Here is a 14,804-nt window from a genome sequence, read left to right on the forward strand (position 1 = left end):
ATGCAGAATCCGTTTTAGAATGTCAAATCTTAAAATTTCCGACAATATTCTGTACGTAAAATCTCGAAATTTCAATATTCTGAATACCAAATATTAAAATTTCATGATTTGGTAGCTAACCAATGACTAATTATAACTCACCGTAATGATTTTAATATAATTCTGTAATTAACTCACCATGTGGCCTTTGAAACCCCAACTTTCCTTGTTTTGTTTTTCAGCATATTCTACGGCAGGTTTGGTTGTCTTGACTAAGGTCAGTTGCACGTCAAGTGTGACAAAAGATTACCGAAAAAAAAACATAAAATACATGCAATCAGTTGTCTAATAAATGTGTTAACTTGAGACATTTTTTTATAAATTTATTTTGTGTACATTAACAATTTTTCATGAACGCTTGTTAAACATGACAGATATGAAAAAGTGTATAACGGAGAGTCATTACAATATGGAGACAAACCCTTTTAATTCTCCTCTTCTCCACGTCAAAACTTAAAATCATAGTTTTTCACAAGTATGCTTCTCAAGCTATTTGTTCATTTTCAAATGTTGGGAGCATTTTTTTTGCGTTGTAAGGGATTTTTATATCCCTTATAACGCACACAGAAAATATAGGCCAATTAGTTTTCTGTTGTTATTCCTTTATCATGATGATTGAAATACATGGTTCTGCAAGGGCACCCGACGATTGTTCTCTGTGAAATATCTGTTCGGAGAAACAGAAATTCCCTATTATATAGCTTGAGAGCTTGAGAAAGGCTAAAAATTTCTAGATGACCGTTCCATTCATGTAAAACTGATTTTCGAAGCTAATCTAATAAATTTCCTCGGCCATGTTCTGAAGTTTAATTTTCCACATTTCACTCCCCAGGTTAAGCTACTTTTAGAAGAAAAACTTCGTATTGAAAAATGCGATGGAGAGAAGAAACAGAAAAATTCTCGCTTTCGTAGAACTTTAAATTGCACCTAAAATTTTAGGGAAATTAATAATGAAGACCTTGTAGTTAAGAAAAGATAAGATTCATATTTTATAGCGCCGCTTAGAATGCATTTCTAGAGATCTAAAAGCTTCTAAAAGTACTCTGGATAGTCTAAAAAGTGTTTTCAATGCATTTAGGAGGAGACCGTTGTTGGGTGCCCCTTAAGTTCTAAGTGTTCTTTTCTGTATATTCAATCTGACGAAAAATATGCCAAGGGCACCCAACGTCAATTTTCGGAAAATATCTGTTCGGAAGACGATTTGAGATCTAGAATTTTCGGAGCGGTTGTTGTAAAATTTCTTGCTTGCCTGCCTCTCGCTCCTAGGATTCTCGAACAGCTAAAAAATGGTATAATAGCCCATTTTTAACGGATTTTTACCCTAAAAAGCTCACCTACAATTTTCGGGAGCCATTCAAGTTTTCAGGCTGAAATTTTCAAAAAGGTAAGTTTTGATTCCTATAATTTTCGCATTACTAGACTTTCAGCTAGGAAATCCAAACAGATGAAAAATTTTTAGGGGATAAAAATATGTCTATATCTACCGTTTAAATACTAAAGTACGTTCAACAATGGTGGTTTTGAACTATATTCTCGTTGGGTGCTCCCGATATGCTTTACTAACTTTTTAATTTTAGACTTGCTCGTCATCAGCATTTTCCAATAATCAGAGTCATTTTGATTATTTTTATGTACTATTTCTTATGTGAAGAGGTTGCTTTGCGCTAAAGGAGCCTTTTCTCAAATTTAGTTATTAAATAAATACATGTATTTTAACATGTACAAACCATACTTCACCTGGGTTCCACTCATTCGTCAGCAATAAAGTTATCAAATAAACCGTTATCGTCAGAAGCAAAATTACTCCAGGTATTTCCACCTTTCGAATACGTAGGACAGCCATGTAAGGATTGAAAGGAAGAGGCATCTTTTTGTTTCTGTGACACGACTTCTGGCTCCTAACACGTATAAATATTATTAAATATGTATGCAGATGACCTACGTACATTAGCACTCTATTTGATAAGCCTGTAATTAAGTATATACCCAGATTTAACACAGTCTCCTTTGAACAGCACTCGCTTAGGTATATGGGCCTAAAGGTATGGAGCTCTGTTCCTAGTAACGTGAAAGAAGCTTCCATTCCATAAACATTCTGGTGTTTTTTAACATTAACTAATCAATTCATTAATTAATTAATTTATATTTTTCTTTTTTAAGTTTTAGTGTCCCCGCTTAGTGGCAGCCTGAATTTCAACCGATTCCTTCGAGTCGTTATTACCTCCCTCAGGAACATCTGAATCGGCCGGCCGTTAATGCCGTCTAGTGACGTCACTACTCCTTTGCCCCACACGGACCCCCTATAAAAAGAACGCAAGGAGGATTTTAAATGACACTTTCGCAGCGGTTGCCGTCCTGTATCTTTAATTCTTCAACACAAAAGAGTTTTTGAAAAGCTCTTTTGGCGAAAAAGAGATGCAATGTACCTATTACAGAAAAATTCTTACCTTTCTTACTTTTAAGCTTGTTAGTACTTTGTCCAACTCAATGCTCTAATAGTGATGTCCACTTAACAGTTGGCTACTTAGTTCCCAAGCAAGCCTTTGAATAGCAGTGAGGCTGAGGGTGACCTGGTTACACGAAACTTGCTGCCTTTGATGTGTGGATTACTCTGTCTGCGGTATTTTCCCTCCTCTATCAATCATAACGAAGTCGCCCTGCTGAATTTGGCAACTAAACACATAACTGTCAAATAAAATAAAGGGCACCGGTATCTAATGGACATCGGCATCTTTCTTTGTCGAAGGAGCACTATTTTGTGAAGCCTGGGACGAGTCAATGAACACGCGGGGGAATGAGCCGAACAAAATGGCGAAGACAATCGGTGGCAGCGAATGCACAAGGAAAAACACAAGTTAGCTAAGTTATCGGTCTTTTTCGAAGTACGCAGGTCCTCATTTCATCGCCACAGTGAAGGAGGCAACAATAACAAAAAACAAAACAAAACTAACCAAGGGCGTAGCGTGACCATTTTGGCAAGTACGCACGGGTCCATATGGTCGCAAAAACTTTGTGCAAAATGACTTTTTGCTTTCCTTTGATACATATTTCGGCAATTTACAGCCTTGTTTACAATATAACGTGATATTAAAAAATGCTTTTAGACGTTTTTCTTTCAGCTGGTACTGGAATATTTACAAGAACAAGGCGAGGCGACTCCCCTTTTGTTGCGCAAATTTAGTAATGATGTTGTCAACATTAGCAGCTTTGTGTTTATAAAGACAAGACAAGACAAGACAATGCTTTATTTGGAGTCTTATACAGTTCTATGTACATCGACTTTATCCAAATAATTTAAAATCATAACTCAAATTGCACGCTAATGGAACTATAATCAATGTTAACCTAAAGAACTAATGATCTTCTTTTCTCATAGCAGTCGAATAAGTATTTTGAAATTAACTTTTGCACTGGTTTGTTCTTGCTCGGAGGGTTTATTAACAACAGAAAAAAATCATCTGGTGCCATTCTGTTTACTGATATTCTGTATTTTTTGTTTAAGTATTCAAATAAAGTACTTCTTTTTTCTTGATACTTAGGGCACAGAGTTAAAAAGTACATTTCATTTTCTACGTCTTTTTCACAGAAAGGACAGTCAGATCCTCTCTTTCGGTTTCTTATAAGGTCTTATATACCGACCTGTCTCTATCGTCAATTTGTGATTACTTAGACGGAGTTTAGTTACAGTTATCCGGTGTCGGATGTTGGTGACCTGACAGAGATAATCTTCACATTTATAATTTCCTATTGATTTAACTTTTCGGAAGGTTCTTAGTTCCGTGGGATGCCTGTGGCACTCCCACGGTAAAAATCCAGTTCGGTTGTACCCAAAATTGCAGAGCCAGCCAATAGGATTGCCTAAAATCTTTATCGATTATCTCTTCTTACAAGCCGACCAATCAGATTGTACAAAATCTGTATCGATTTTTAATCGATTTGCTTCCTCTGAAAAACGTTGAAATCAGAACTTGTCGCTCTTGAGTTTTCCCACTCGTGGTTTAGGATGGCTTGTTAACCAGCGAAATCCTTCGGGATACTGGCAAGTCACGAAAGGCGACCTAAGCCAAATTATTTCTTCCCTTCATGATTCTTTTTTGTTTAGGTCTAGCTTTTTAATAAGGTTTTAGTAGCGTCTGGTTGCGGGCCACGATTTCCGATAGATTTTTCTATTCGGAGTTCGCCAGTTTTTGCCGAGCACAGCTAGAGTTCAGTTTTTTTTCTTTTCTTATCGAAAACACCTTGACGATGGGAGGTTAAATCGCCTAAATTTCAACACGTACCCTTGGCGATTGGCGGTGAAATTGCGAAAATATTGTCCTCGTCGATCGACGACTCGCTTTCGGCACGGATTGGACTTCTGGATGGGACATGGATCAGGACCTTAGTAAACTTATTATACCTTGGAATCAGGGATAATCATTGGAACTATGTTAACTTTGAGACCTTGGAAAAACATTGCAATTGAGTTTTAACCGTATCAAGAGTATCTTGGAATATTAAACTTTCATCTTGGATTAAAACATTGGAACTTTATCGAACTTTGTAACCCTGGGTTCGACCCTGGATAAAGCAAGGGGATGTTTTGTTTTGTTTCGTCCCATTAACCTAAAACTACAATGTTTATTTCTCTTTGAAAAAGTTGCCTGTGGCAACTTACTACCAAGATATGACGTATCTTTATACATATAGTTCCTGTTCAGGTTAATCAGAGAGCATTATGCGCATGTTCTCCATTACTTGTTCCGTTAACATTCCAATTTAAGTTACACGGGTAAACCTTGTTTTGATGTAAAATAACTTCTTTTTCTTATCCAAATCGTGCTACGAAAATAACTACATAGCGATGGATCAAAACAAGATCAACGCCATCCTTGCGACCACTGACAACTATAAATTTAGCTTGCGTAGCAGGTGTCAATAGGGAGGAAGCAAAAAGGGGATGTGGATTGAGGAGAAATAGTAGCCTGCCACGCAGGCTACTATAACTTCAGTCATAAGCACATTAAACCAACCCATACAGGTAACCTACTCATCGATGCTCATAACATGACACATCTTTCCGGTTTCCCTAATTTTTCCAAATTCAGATAGAACGCCATTATGCTTCCACAGACCAACGCATCCCACGGAAACGACTTTAGGCGTCTTGTTTGTTCTTTTGGTTGGCGTCTTTTCTTACGTCATTGTTTACGTCACTTAACCATCTTTGTAATTCGATGTCTTTCAGTCTTTGTTTGATAATGTCCAAGATTGCTATGTCATTTTCATGTGCCTTTGTCCAGAGGAATCCCAGCCCTATTTGGTCTAATACGCGTCTGATTTTTTGGCTCCATAATTCCTTATTCATCCTCGATTTCATATCATTATAAACCACCTGTGATAATTTGTGTTTTGGGTGTTTGGTTAGAGTTAGCCAAAACTTAAAATTCCTATATTGTGCTGCGATTTTTATTGGGAATTTTCCTGTTTCAGCCCTACATGCATTGTTGCTGCAGTATTTATTTACAACTAGCAACCATTTCAAGAATTTAATTTGAACTAATTCTGCGGGATCTTTTTATATTTGGTCGTTACAGTCAACACCCCAAATTTCACTTCCGTAGAGAAGTATGGGGGATATCAGAGCATCGAATAGCTTAATTGTCAGCATAATATTTTCTCTAAAGTTGTCACCCATCTCTTTTCTTAGCTTTTTTTAAATTATAAAGTGCTTTAAGCCCAACTTTTTTTAACTCTTCTCTAGCTAAATTAAAATTTCCATACGGGTTCAGTGTCATTCCCAGATATTTATAAGACTTAACATTGTTTAGTTTATTTACTCCATACTTAAACGAGTAGTTATTTAAGGACTTGCCAAAATTATTAAAGATCATGACTTTTGTTTTGTCTAGATTTAAAGATAGTTCAATTTTCTCACAGTAGGATTCCAACTTGTTGAAGAGAGTTTGTAGGCCATTTGCTGACCGCGAAAAGATCACTAAGTCATCCACATATAATAAACAGTTTATAGGTCTTTCAGAGTCATCATGCAGAATATCGGTTGAGCTTGGTGAATTTAAAAATTCGGGTAGATCACTTTTAGATAGAGACTAACAAGGGTGCGTGTTAACATACAACCTTGCTTAATTCCAGTGTAACACGGAAAAGCTTCGGTCATTTTGTTGTTGATTTTGACTGCTGATTTATCTTTTGAGTACATGGACATTACTATTTCTAAAAAAAGCCCCTTTCTGAGTTTTTCGAATAATTTTTGCTTGGGTATGCGATCAAAAGCTTTTCTAAAATCTACAAAACGCGAGAAAAGCAAGTTTCTGCGTTTTTGTGGTTTAGGTTTAACAAACTTATCTATGAGTGTTTTTAAGATGAAGATGCTATCTACTGTACCGTGCCTTTTTTTTAAAGCCGCCTTGTTCTGCTTTTAGAATTCCTTTTTGGGTCATGTTATCATACAATCGATCATTGAGGATGGATGTGAAGAGTTTACCTAATGCAGAGAGCAACGTGATGCCTCGGTAGTTTTCAGCTTTTGATCGATCATCCTTTTTATGTATAGGGACGATGAGGCCAAAACTCAAGAGCGTAGGATATTTCCCTGAACTTAAAATACGATTGAATAACTCTAGTAGATGACCTTTTATGATATCTTTCCCGTTTTTTAGCGCCTCATTTAATATTTTATCACACCCTGGGGCTTTGTTTAATTTCAGTTGTTTGATTACGAAATCAATTTCTTCTTCCGATATTGCATAGTCTAGGGGGCCTGCCTGTCTGTCTGGTCGCCGTTCGTTGGAGCTGCGTTTTGTTGTTTGAAGTATTCATAAAACTGTTCCGCACTTACTGTTTCCGTTCCATGTGGTTGCCGTTTTCTAATATTAAAGATTTTTACCTATCTGTTTCCAGGTATCTTGAGGATTACGGAAGTCAATATCGCCTATACTCTTACTGGCAAACCCTCGTTTTTTTTCCGTCTGCATGTCCGTTTAAATTTCTTCTTTTTGTCTTGTAAAATGTGCCTCAGCTGGGAATTATTTGGCTCCTGAGAAATTTGTTCCCCAAGGGATTTCAGGTTTTCTTTTTCAGTTTCGCATTCCAGATCGAACCAGTTATTTTGTGACATGGCTTTAGTTTTGTTACGTTAATATATAGATTTAGCCAGGGCTAAAAGCGAAGCTCCAATTAATAAATTTATAATTTAAATCAAAAAATAAACTTTTAATCTACAAATCATTTAACTTAAGGGCACATTCATGTGACGTTTGAGGGAAAGGCTAAATTATTTTAGAGTGAAACATCTTACATCGAATTGATAACCTTATATGTACACCCAAAAAATAGCAAACATCTTCGATCACATTCAAGATCACAGTAGATTGGGCCTCGAAAACAAATTCTTGGAAAACAAATCACGCCGAATTTTTTTGCGTTCGACAGGTTTACTTTACAAATTCTTGCCAACAAATCTGGGGGTGTTTAAACCAACCTTTTATAATTTTTATACATCACCTTTGAGGTGAAACAGTAATATTTATCATACAGACCTCGGACAGAATGCAGTATTTCACAATTTTTCAAGACAAATTGCACTCAGTCAATATTCAGGACGATCAATCGTAAAGCGAAACCGTTCAAAAATTTCCAAAATCACCCATATGGGCAGCCGGTTATCGTTTCTATAGTGCGAGCTGTCAGTGTGGTCGAGTGTTTGAATGAACTTTAATAGAGTTAAGCTTCAACATAATAGCGAATTTTTTTTTTTTTTTTTGTTATTTGATGGTTTCAGTTATAACGATGTGTAATCTTATAAAGCGTTTGATACGCGACATTTTTGAGTACTCCTGCAAGCGATGTTTATGAACGATGTAAACAAACGGCACAGACAAGCGATTAAAATTGCAAGAGAGACTACTAACAATCAAAAAAAGAAATATAATTCGGTGAAACATTTACAGAGATAACAATTTTCATTCATGAAGACAAGTACTAAAGTGTCTCTAAAAATCCTGAGTCTCGGCGTGAAGCTTTATAAGCCGGCTTAACGGTGCGGGTGTTTACTGTTTTCCAAGGTGAACTCCTCGAAGCAAGAAAATCGCTCAAAGTTTTCTTTCTACAGCCAAATTTATAACTAAATATTCTTTCGTTTTCTTTCTATCTGTGGTGAGCAAATATATCTGAAGGCTTTTTAAAGTTCTGTAAGCTTATATCAAACCGTTCAAACCTGATACTAGGTCAGATCATTGACTCAAACTACGGCTACAAACGTGCATAAACTTGCCGCATAAACTGTCAGCGTGAATGTGCAAGACTTCATGAAATTAGATATAACAAAAACAAACATCAAATACAGTAGTTACTCAGGCTTACCATTCGAGATTCAGTTCCTGAAAGCTATCAAGGAAGGCCACAGTTGCTTGAGACTTTTAAACCCTCTTACGCATTAAGCAAGGTGAAAAACGAAAACGATGCCATCCGAAATCGAATTACCAAATTTTGACAAGCGACGCGTTCCTCAACCAAAAACCCAGTAAACAAACCAGCCATGAATAACAGAAGACTCTTGATAGCAGCTGTATTTCATTTTGTACATCCAGAAGAAAAAGACAGTTAAAAACATTACAAGTTAACACAAAACTCTTCAGCTTCAGCTGTCAAAGTAAATAATTTTCAAGATGCTGCATAATTTTTTCGCATGAACTCACCTGTCAAATTTTGACCAATCAGAGTATAAAAATTGGACGTAAAGCGTGACCAACGCGTAACCATGGTAAGATAAGGTCTTCCCCGCCTGTACTTTTAAAAAAACTGAATTTTCGCTTCCGAAGTCAGTTTGAAATCAAAATTCTAATAGTGCGGGGCCATAGTGACATAAACACAACATATTTGATATGAATCCTTGGAAAAAATAAACTTGAGCCTGCGATCATTTCAATCTGGTAATTAATCAGCGGATAACTTCAAAAAAATACTCGACCTCGATGGGTCAACACTTGAGCCCGCGGTACGGTCAGGTGATACTGGTCAGTTTATGTCCTGTTTTGACAGCTGTCAATTGATCACAACATTGATGTGAAATTAGTTTTCTCTTGGGCTCCCAAACTAGTTAAAATGTGAGAGTAAACATTGGTTTTCCTGTGGTGCGGACGGACGGTCGGTCGGCGGTCGGTGTACGGTCACGTGATTACCAAATTTTCTGGGATCGGTAGATTTAGTTAACAATGGGGCTCCGCCAACGCGCGCGCTTCGCGCGCGCGTGGAGCTCCGCTATAAATCGTCAAGAATGAAAGTCACTCATCCCTTACCGTATTGCGTAGTAAAGCTTTTGTTCTTTTTATCGAGCTGAAACTGTGCTCAGCAGCGCACGTCGAAATAGGGCAAGTAATGGGATTGTCTTAACTGCCACATAAGTTCCTGGATAGAAAGGGGCATTGGTTTGATCAAGTGTTTCCACAAGAGTCTTTGGACGGGGATAATCAGGTGGCCTGATTGACCAGTGGTGTCTCCATCTTGTAATGTCTTGCTTGGGGGCAGTTAGCTCCATTCCCATGACTTTTGAATCTTTTCCCCTATTTCGGTCATGAGCACGGGAAAGGAAAAAACAATTATTGTCAGCCATTGATTTATTTTCATTCCAAATTTTTCATTTTCATTCTAAATATGCTGCTGCTGCAAATGTTTGTCATTGAAAACAATACTACATCTTTTCCCTAGGGGTAAATTTCCTGTAAATTCTTGTTGATACCGCGCCACACGTGTATTCAGCTCACCTGGATTATCGTCGCCATTGGTTGGGTCCATGATTTCCTAATTGAGGGACATTAAAGTAGTCTTTGAAAGACTTTTTCGACATTTATGGAGAGAGAGAGAAAAAAAATGAATAGCTTTTGAATGGGAAAGCTTTCCAGCTAAATCTAGAAAGGAACGATAATCAGTCAGGGTCTATTCTTTGTGGCGACAAATGTGTTTCCATGAATTTCCCAAGCCTCCCTCCGTTTTTCATGTATACGAAATCTATTGGCGGTGGGATTGCCTGAAAGCCTGAAAGCAAACATTTCAAGAATGTTTCGAATTTCTCACCTGCCACTTCGCAAACTGTTGAAATTTTCGTGATGCACAATACAAGGTCAAGTCACAACACTACAAATTGCTTTTCCTAATAACAGAGAATCTTAAGTACGCACGTGTGTATTTGCGTAAAGGACACTACGCCCCTGCTAACGGTAAGTCAAATCTCTAATTGTTACTTTTATTATTGTCTTTTTATGGGGGGTCCGTAAAGGGGGTCCGTAAGGGGGGGGGGGGGGGGGGTCCGTGGACCTTATTGGCTCTTCACCGCTATTACAGATTGACACTTAAATAAAGGTATCATCATCATCTGACGATTTCCCAGATGGGATGTACGTATCTAGCGTGAGAGCAAGCTCTCTGGGGAGCTCTTTGGTGGGTTCTGGGCAAGAGATTGTGTCCACGCAAAGGATACACCCGTGACACGGCGACCACAAGAAAACTTCATTACGAGTAGATTTAAACTCATGTTAAGACTCCTCAGTAAAGAGGAGAAGCCGTTACGTCACGTTACCATGGTAGCAAAATCTGGATGACAAGAAACCGCAAACGTGATCAGGACATTTCATGTCGCCGTCGAGCAATGACAGCTAACAATTGTACAATACGCGTGATGCACGTGCAAAGTTACTTTATTAGAGAAAATTAACGCTCCATAAAATTAAGGTATTAGAAATTAACGCGACGTAGTTTTTTACAGTAATGCATATCAGACGATTTTATTAGGTGATTTTTTTTTCCAGATTACTTTGTAGAGTTTCAGCAAGGTTATTTGTAGTCGTATTTAAAGGTTTATCCGCTTCACCTCTAGATAAAATATTCAGAGTATCTGTCTACTTTATTGAATGTTCTCCCTTATTCCCATATGGCTTAGTACGTCAAAAGGTCTCATGCACGAGCGAGTCAATTTCAGGTAGCTTGCGTAGCAGGAGCCCCAGTCTCCAGCCGGGTGGGGATCGGCGGGCGCATCGAAACACCCAAGGCTGGAGACTGAGCTTTGCGTAGCAGACGCTTGTAAATAACATAGGCGCAAAAAAGAAAAGGGCGCGCGACGTAAGAGGGAGCGTGTTCCCCTTTGAGAACCCCGTTCTTTCTCGCGCCTATATCATTTATAAGCGCCGGCTAAGCAGGCTAAATTTCAGGCCAATGTTATACCTGCCCGTTAACACTATTCCGACCAAGACCTCTAATTTAAAAATCGGAATTACTTTCCTCGTAGATATGTATTTGCCATAGATACTGGCTTTTCAATCGTGCATGAGATCGGATAGAGGCCCTGGGAAATCGTAATTAAACATTTCAAAGTCTTCTTCAAAGGCCTTACCCAGCTGAGCGATCTTCTCCTTGGGTATCGGGGCATAGCTTTTAAGAAGTTGACTTGAAGTATTGTGGGTAAGAAACGGAGGAAAGGTCACTGCCCGATCCATTCCTGTTTGCCGTAGGATATAAGGTGCTTCTTCTGGCATGTCCTCAAAATGACCGATGAAATCGTACTCTATATCACACGGGTGACAAATTGGGCCGTACGATCGCCAGTGTGCATCTCGATCAAACCCAACATCACTCACATAATAAATGAACTTCTTAAAAGTAAGATCCTGGTCGGAGCTGTTAGAGCTAGGTTCGTCTTGTTTGTATCTTTCCAAAATTTTCGTTTTATAACTTTGAATTATTCTCCAAGGCCATCGGTTGTTTACAAACTTGTTATTGTAGGCTGACAAAAGCCTCTCGAGTGGTTCGCGAACAAATACAAACTTAAAGTAAGATTGTAGCCTCACTTTAATATCCTCGTCCGAATAATCATATAAGAGAAATTTATAATGTTTGTTATCATGCACATCATCCACATCGGTGCGGTTATCAAGAGCAAGAAAGACACGTTTCCATTGACTGCAGGCCACCTTGGGAATATAGCAGAAGATTACTTTGTACTCATCGTTAACAATTATAGGATGATCGTATCGATCGCTTCGATTTCTGCTTGAAGCGTGCTTCTTACAGTAGTCTCTAAGTCGCTGCTGTCGCACAGTTTGTCTCTGTTTAATCCGCTCCAAAAGGTGACCATCCTTCTCTATCTGAAAAGTGGATTGACAAACGTGAGAGCTTTAGCCAGAAGGTGCGATTAAAATTAGGACAATCAGGATAAGCTTAGTCGGTAGGGGGGCTTAAACCGTGTAAACTGGCGGTCAAGTAGTGTCCCTAATTATATAGTACTTTAAATACAACATTGACACTCAAATAAAGTGCATTTTTTTACACAAACAGGCTGAACAGGGCATGAAACAAACAAACAAAGTCGGATTGGGAAACTGCCCACCTACCCCTCCCCTAAGCCAGCATTTTGCCCTAAGTGAGAAGTAAGTGTTAATGTTGGCTTAGGGGAGGGGTAAGTGGGTATGGGGCGCCGTTTGTTTCGAAATTATTTTTTTCATTGGTTATAAATTTTTAATCTTTTTCTGTTCTGATTCATGGATATAAGCGCTGAAAATCAGAAAGAAGGACTCATGATCCTTTCATTATTGCTTTTTCGTCGTCATTATTAAGAACAATCTCTTAATAGTTTACTATGAACTCCAATCAATCAGTTTTGCGGATCGGGTTTACCGACCAGTTATCGATCAATTAAAATATTACTATATTGTGCTAATTTTCTACCAGATACTTAAAATCGATCAGCCAGCATATCATCAATCGGTAATCCGTCGTGTAAAATCGATGTATATGATCCGTAATCAACCATGGTAAGCTGTCTCAAATTTCGATCAGTTTTGCTAATAATCAATCAGTTTATTATTTAACAGTTATCGGGTACTATACTATTGATCAGCGTAAACTCGGCTTGTACAGTCTACCAGTTGTGCGTATTTTCATTCAGTTGTGACTAAAATCGATCAGTTGTTGTATGATCGATCAGTTGTGCGTATTTTCATTCAGTTGTGACTAAAATCGATCAATTGTGTGTATTTTAACTTCTATCATTTTAGCCCAGAATTCTCGACCTACTTCAGACATTCTTAGAAGAAACCTAGAAAACTGAATAGCTTTAGTTTCGCGCACTTTTAAAATTTCCGATCAATCTTTCACAATTTCATTACTGTAACAACATTTCATCTTCATGGTCGCTGCGAGCAGTGGTTTCTCCAGCGTCCGGCCTGGAGAAACCACTGCTCGCAGGGTACTGTGAGAAGAATATTACTCTCAATATCTGCTTCCTGGATTTCGATCAACTTTAAATAAATTAGTCCCTGTTCTTTAAACAACTTTCGTTTTTTTTTTGTACGTCGCATTAATTTTTCTTTCTTTGATCATAATGACTACTGATCGATTTTAGTCACAACTGAATGAAAATACGCACAACTCATTGATCATATACCTCATTGAAAAAACGTTGTCGGTTGAAAGCATAATCCATTAACTATGAGACCCGAGGCTTTATGGGTATAAGTATATAATGAATAGACCAATTCCGATATATTAAAATTCATACTTGGCAGCGAGGCCTAGGGACTAAAACAAAAGAAGTCACCTCGAGGCTCAATAAGGAATAATACATTTCTTTTGTTTTCTTACCTCAAGCCCTAGGAGCCAAGTATGAATTTTAATATATCGAAAATAGTCTATACATTTGCATAATATTTTGTTCTCTTGTGGTTGTTGCACGTGGTGAACTATAGAAACTATCCGAGCTTTTATGAAGGTGTCCAAATTGGCCAACAAGGGCCAATTTGAACGGTATACCATACGCGACTTGCCGAAGTTCGTATCAGTCAACGAATTTAAGAAACATTTGCTTGCAAATTATTCCGAAGAGTTAAGTCCCGCTTCTAACTGGTCTTCTTTAACTATCGGCTACATGAGTGAAGGACGCCAAAAATGCGACATAAAAACAGACAAACAACTAGAAGACGCCTACAAAAGTATTAAAAATGGGTGGATCACCCTATGGGTGGATCCACACAGTGTCGTGAAACGCAAACAGGACGAGAAAGAAAGAAGGGAAGATCAAGCAAAATATATATTTATCTGTCACGATTTTATCCTCTCTAACAATCGTTTTGTTTGCGAGATATCGATCGTTTAATGTCTTTTAAATGGACTCGTGTCGACAAAGTCTCAACTATACTAAAGAATTAAGAGATGGGAAAGGTAGTACGGACCGGCCGGAGTTGTAGGTAGAAGAGTTTGTGGATCATTTTACGGTATTTCTTGGAAACTGCCCACCTACCCAACATTAACACTTACTTCTCACTTAGGGCAAAATTTTGGTTTAGGGGAGGGGTAGGTGGAAAGTTTCCCAGAAAAGTAAAATGAATGATCCGACTTAGTTTGCTTATTTCATGCCGTGTTCAGCCTGTTTGTGTAAAAAGACGCACTTTATGTCAATGTTGTATTTAAAGCACTAATTAGTATTCAAAATCTTGAGACATTTCAAGATTTGTAATGGAGAATCTTGATTTTTTTTTTTAGAATGTAAAAATTTAAAATTTCAATATTCTGTACGTAAAATTTCGAAATGTCAAATTCTGAATGCCAAATATTAAAATTTCATGATTTGGTAGCTAACCAAAAACTAATTATAACTCACCGTAATGATATGAATATAATTCTGTAAATAACTCACCACGTTGCCTTTGAAACTCCAACTTACCTTGTCTCGTTTTTCAGCATATTCTACGGCAGGTTTGGTTGTCTTGACTAAGGTCAGT

General features: G+C 37.9%; 1 protein-coding gene across 1 annotated transcript; it reads right to left on the bottom strand.

Annotated features, from left to right (window-relative positions):
• Positions 1–11,023: 11,023 nt before the first annotated feature.
• LOC140938271 (carbohydrate sulfotransferase 11-like) lies at positions 11,024–13,110 on the bottom strand. The gene is made up of 2 exons (XM_073387776.1): positions 13,102–13,110; positions 11,024–12,173 (listed from the first exon to the last, which is right to left on the bottom strand). The coding sequence occupies exons 1-2, from the start codon at positions 13,108–13,110 to the stop codon at positions 11,346–11,348; spliced, it is 837 nt and encodes a 278-aa protein (XP_073243877.1). The 3' UTR covers positions 11,024–11,345.
• Between the last annotated feature and the right edge of the window lie 1,694 nt (positions 13,111–14,804).

This window comes from Porites lutea, chromosome 5 (assembly GCF_958299795.1).
Source record: "Porites lutea chromosome 5, jaPorLute2.1, whole genome shotgun sequence".
In the NCBI taxonomy this organism is placed as follows: Eukaryota; Metazoa; Cnidaria; class Anthozoa; order Scleractinia; family Poritidae; genus Porites; species Porites lutea.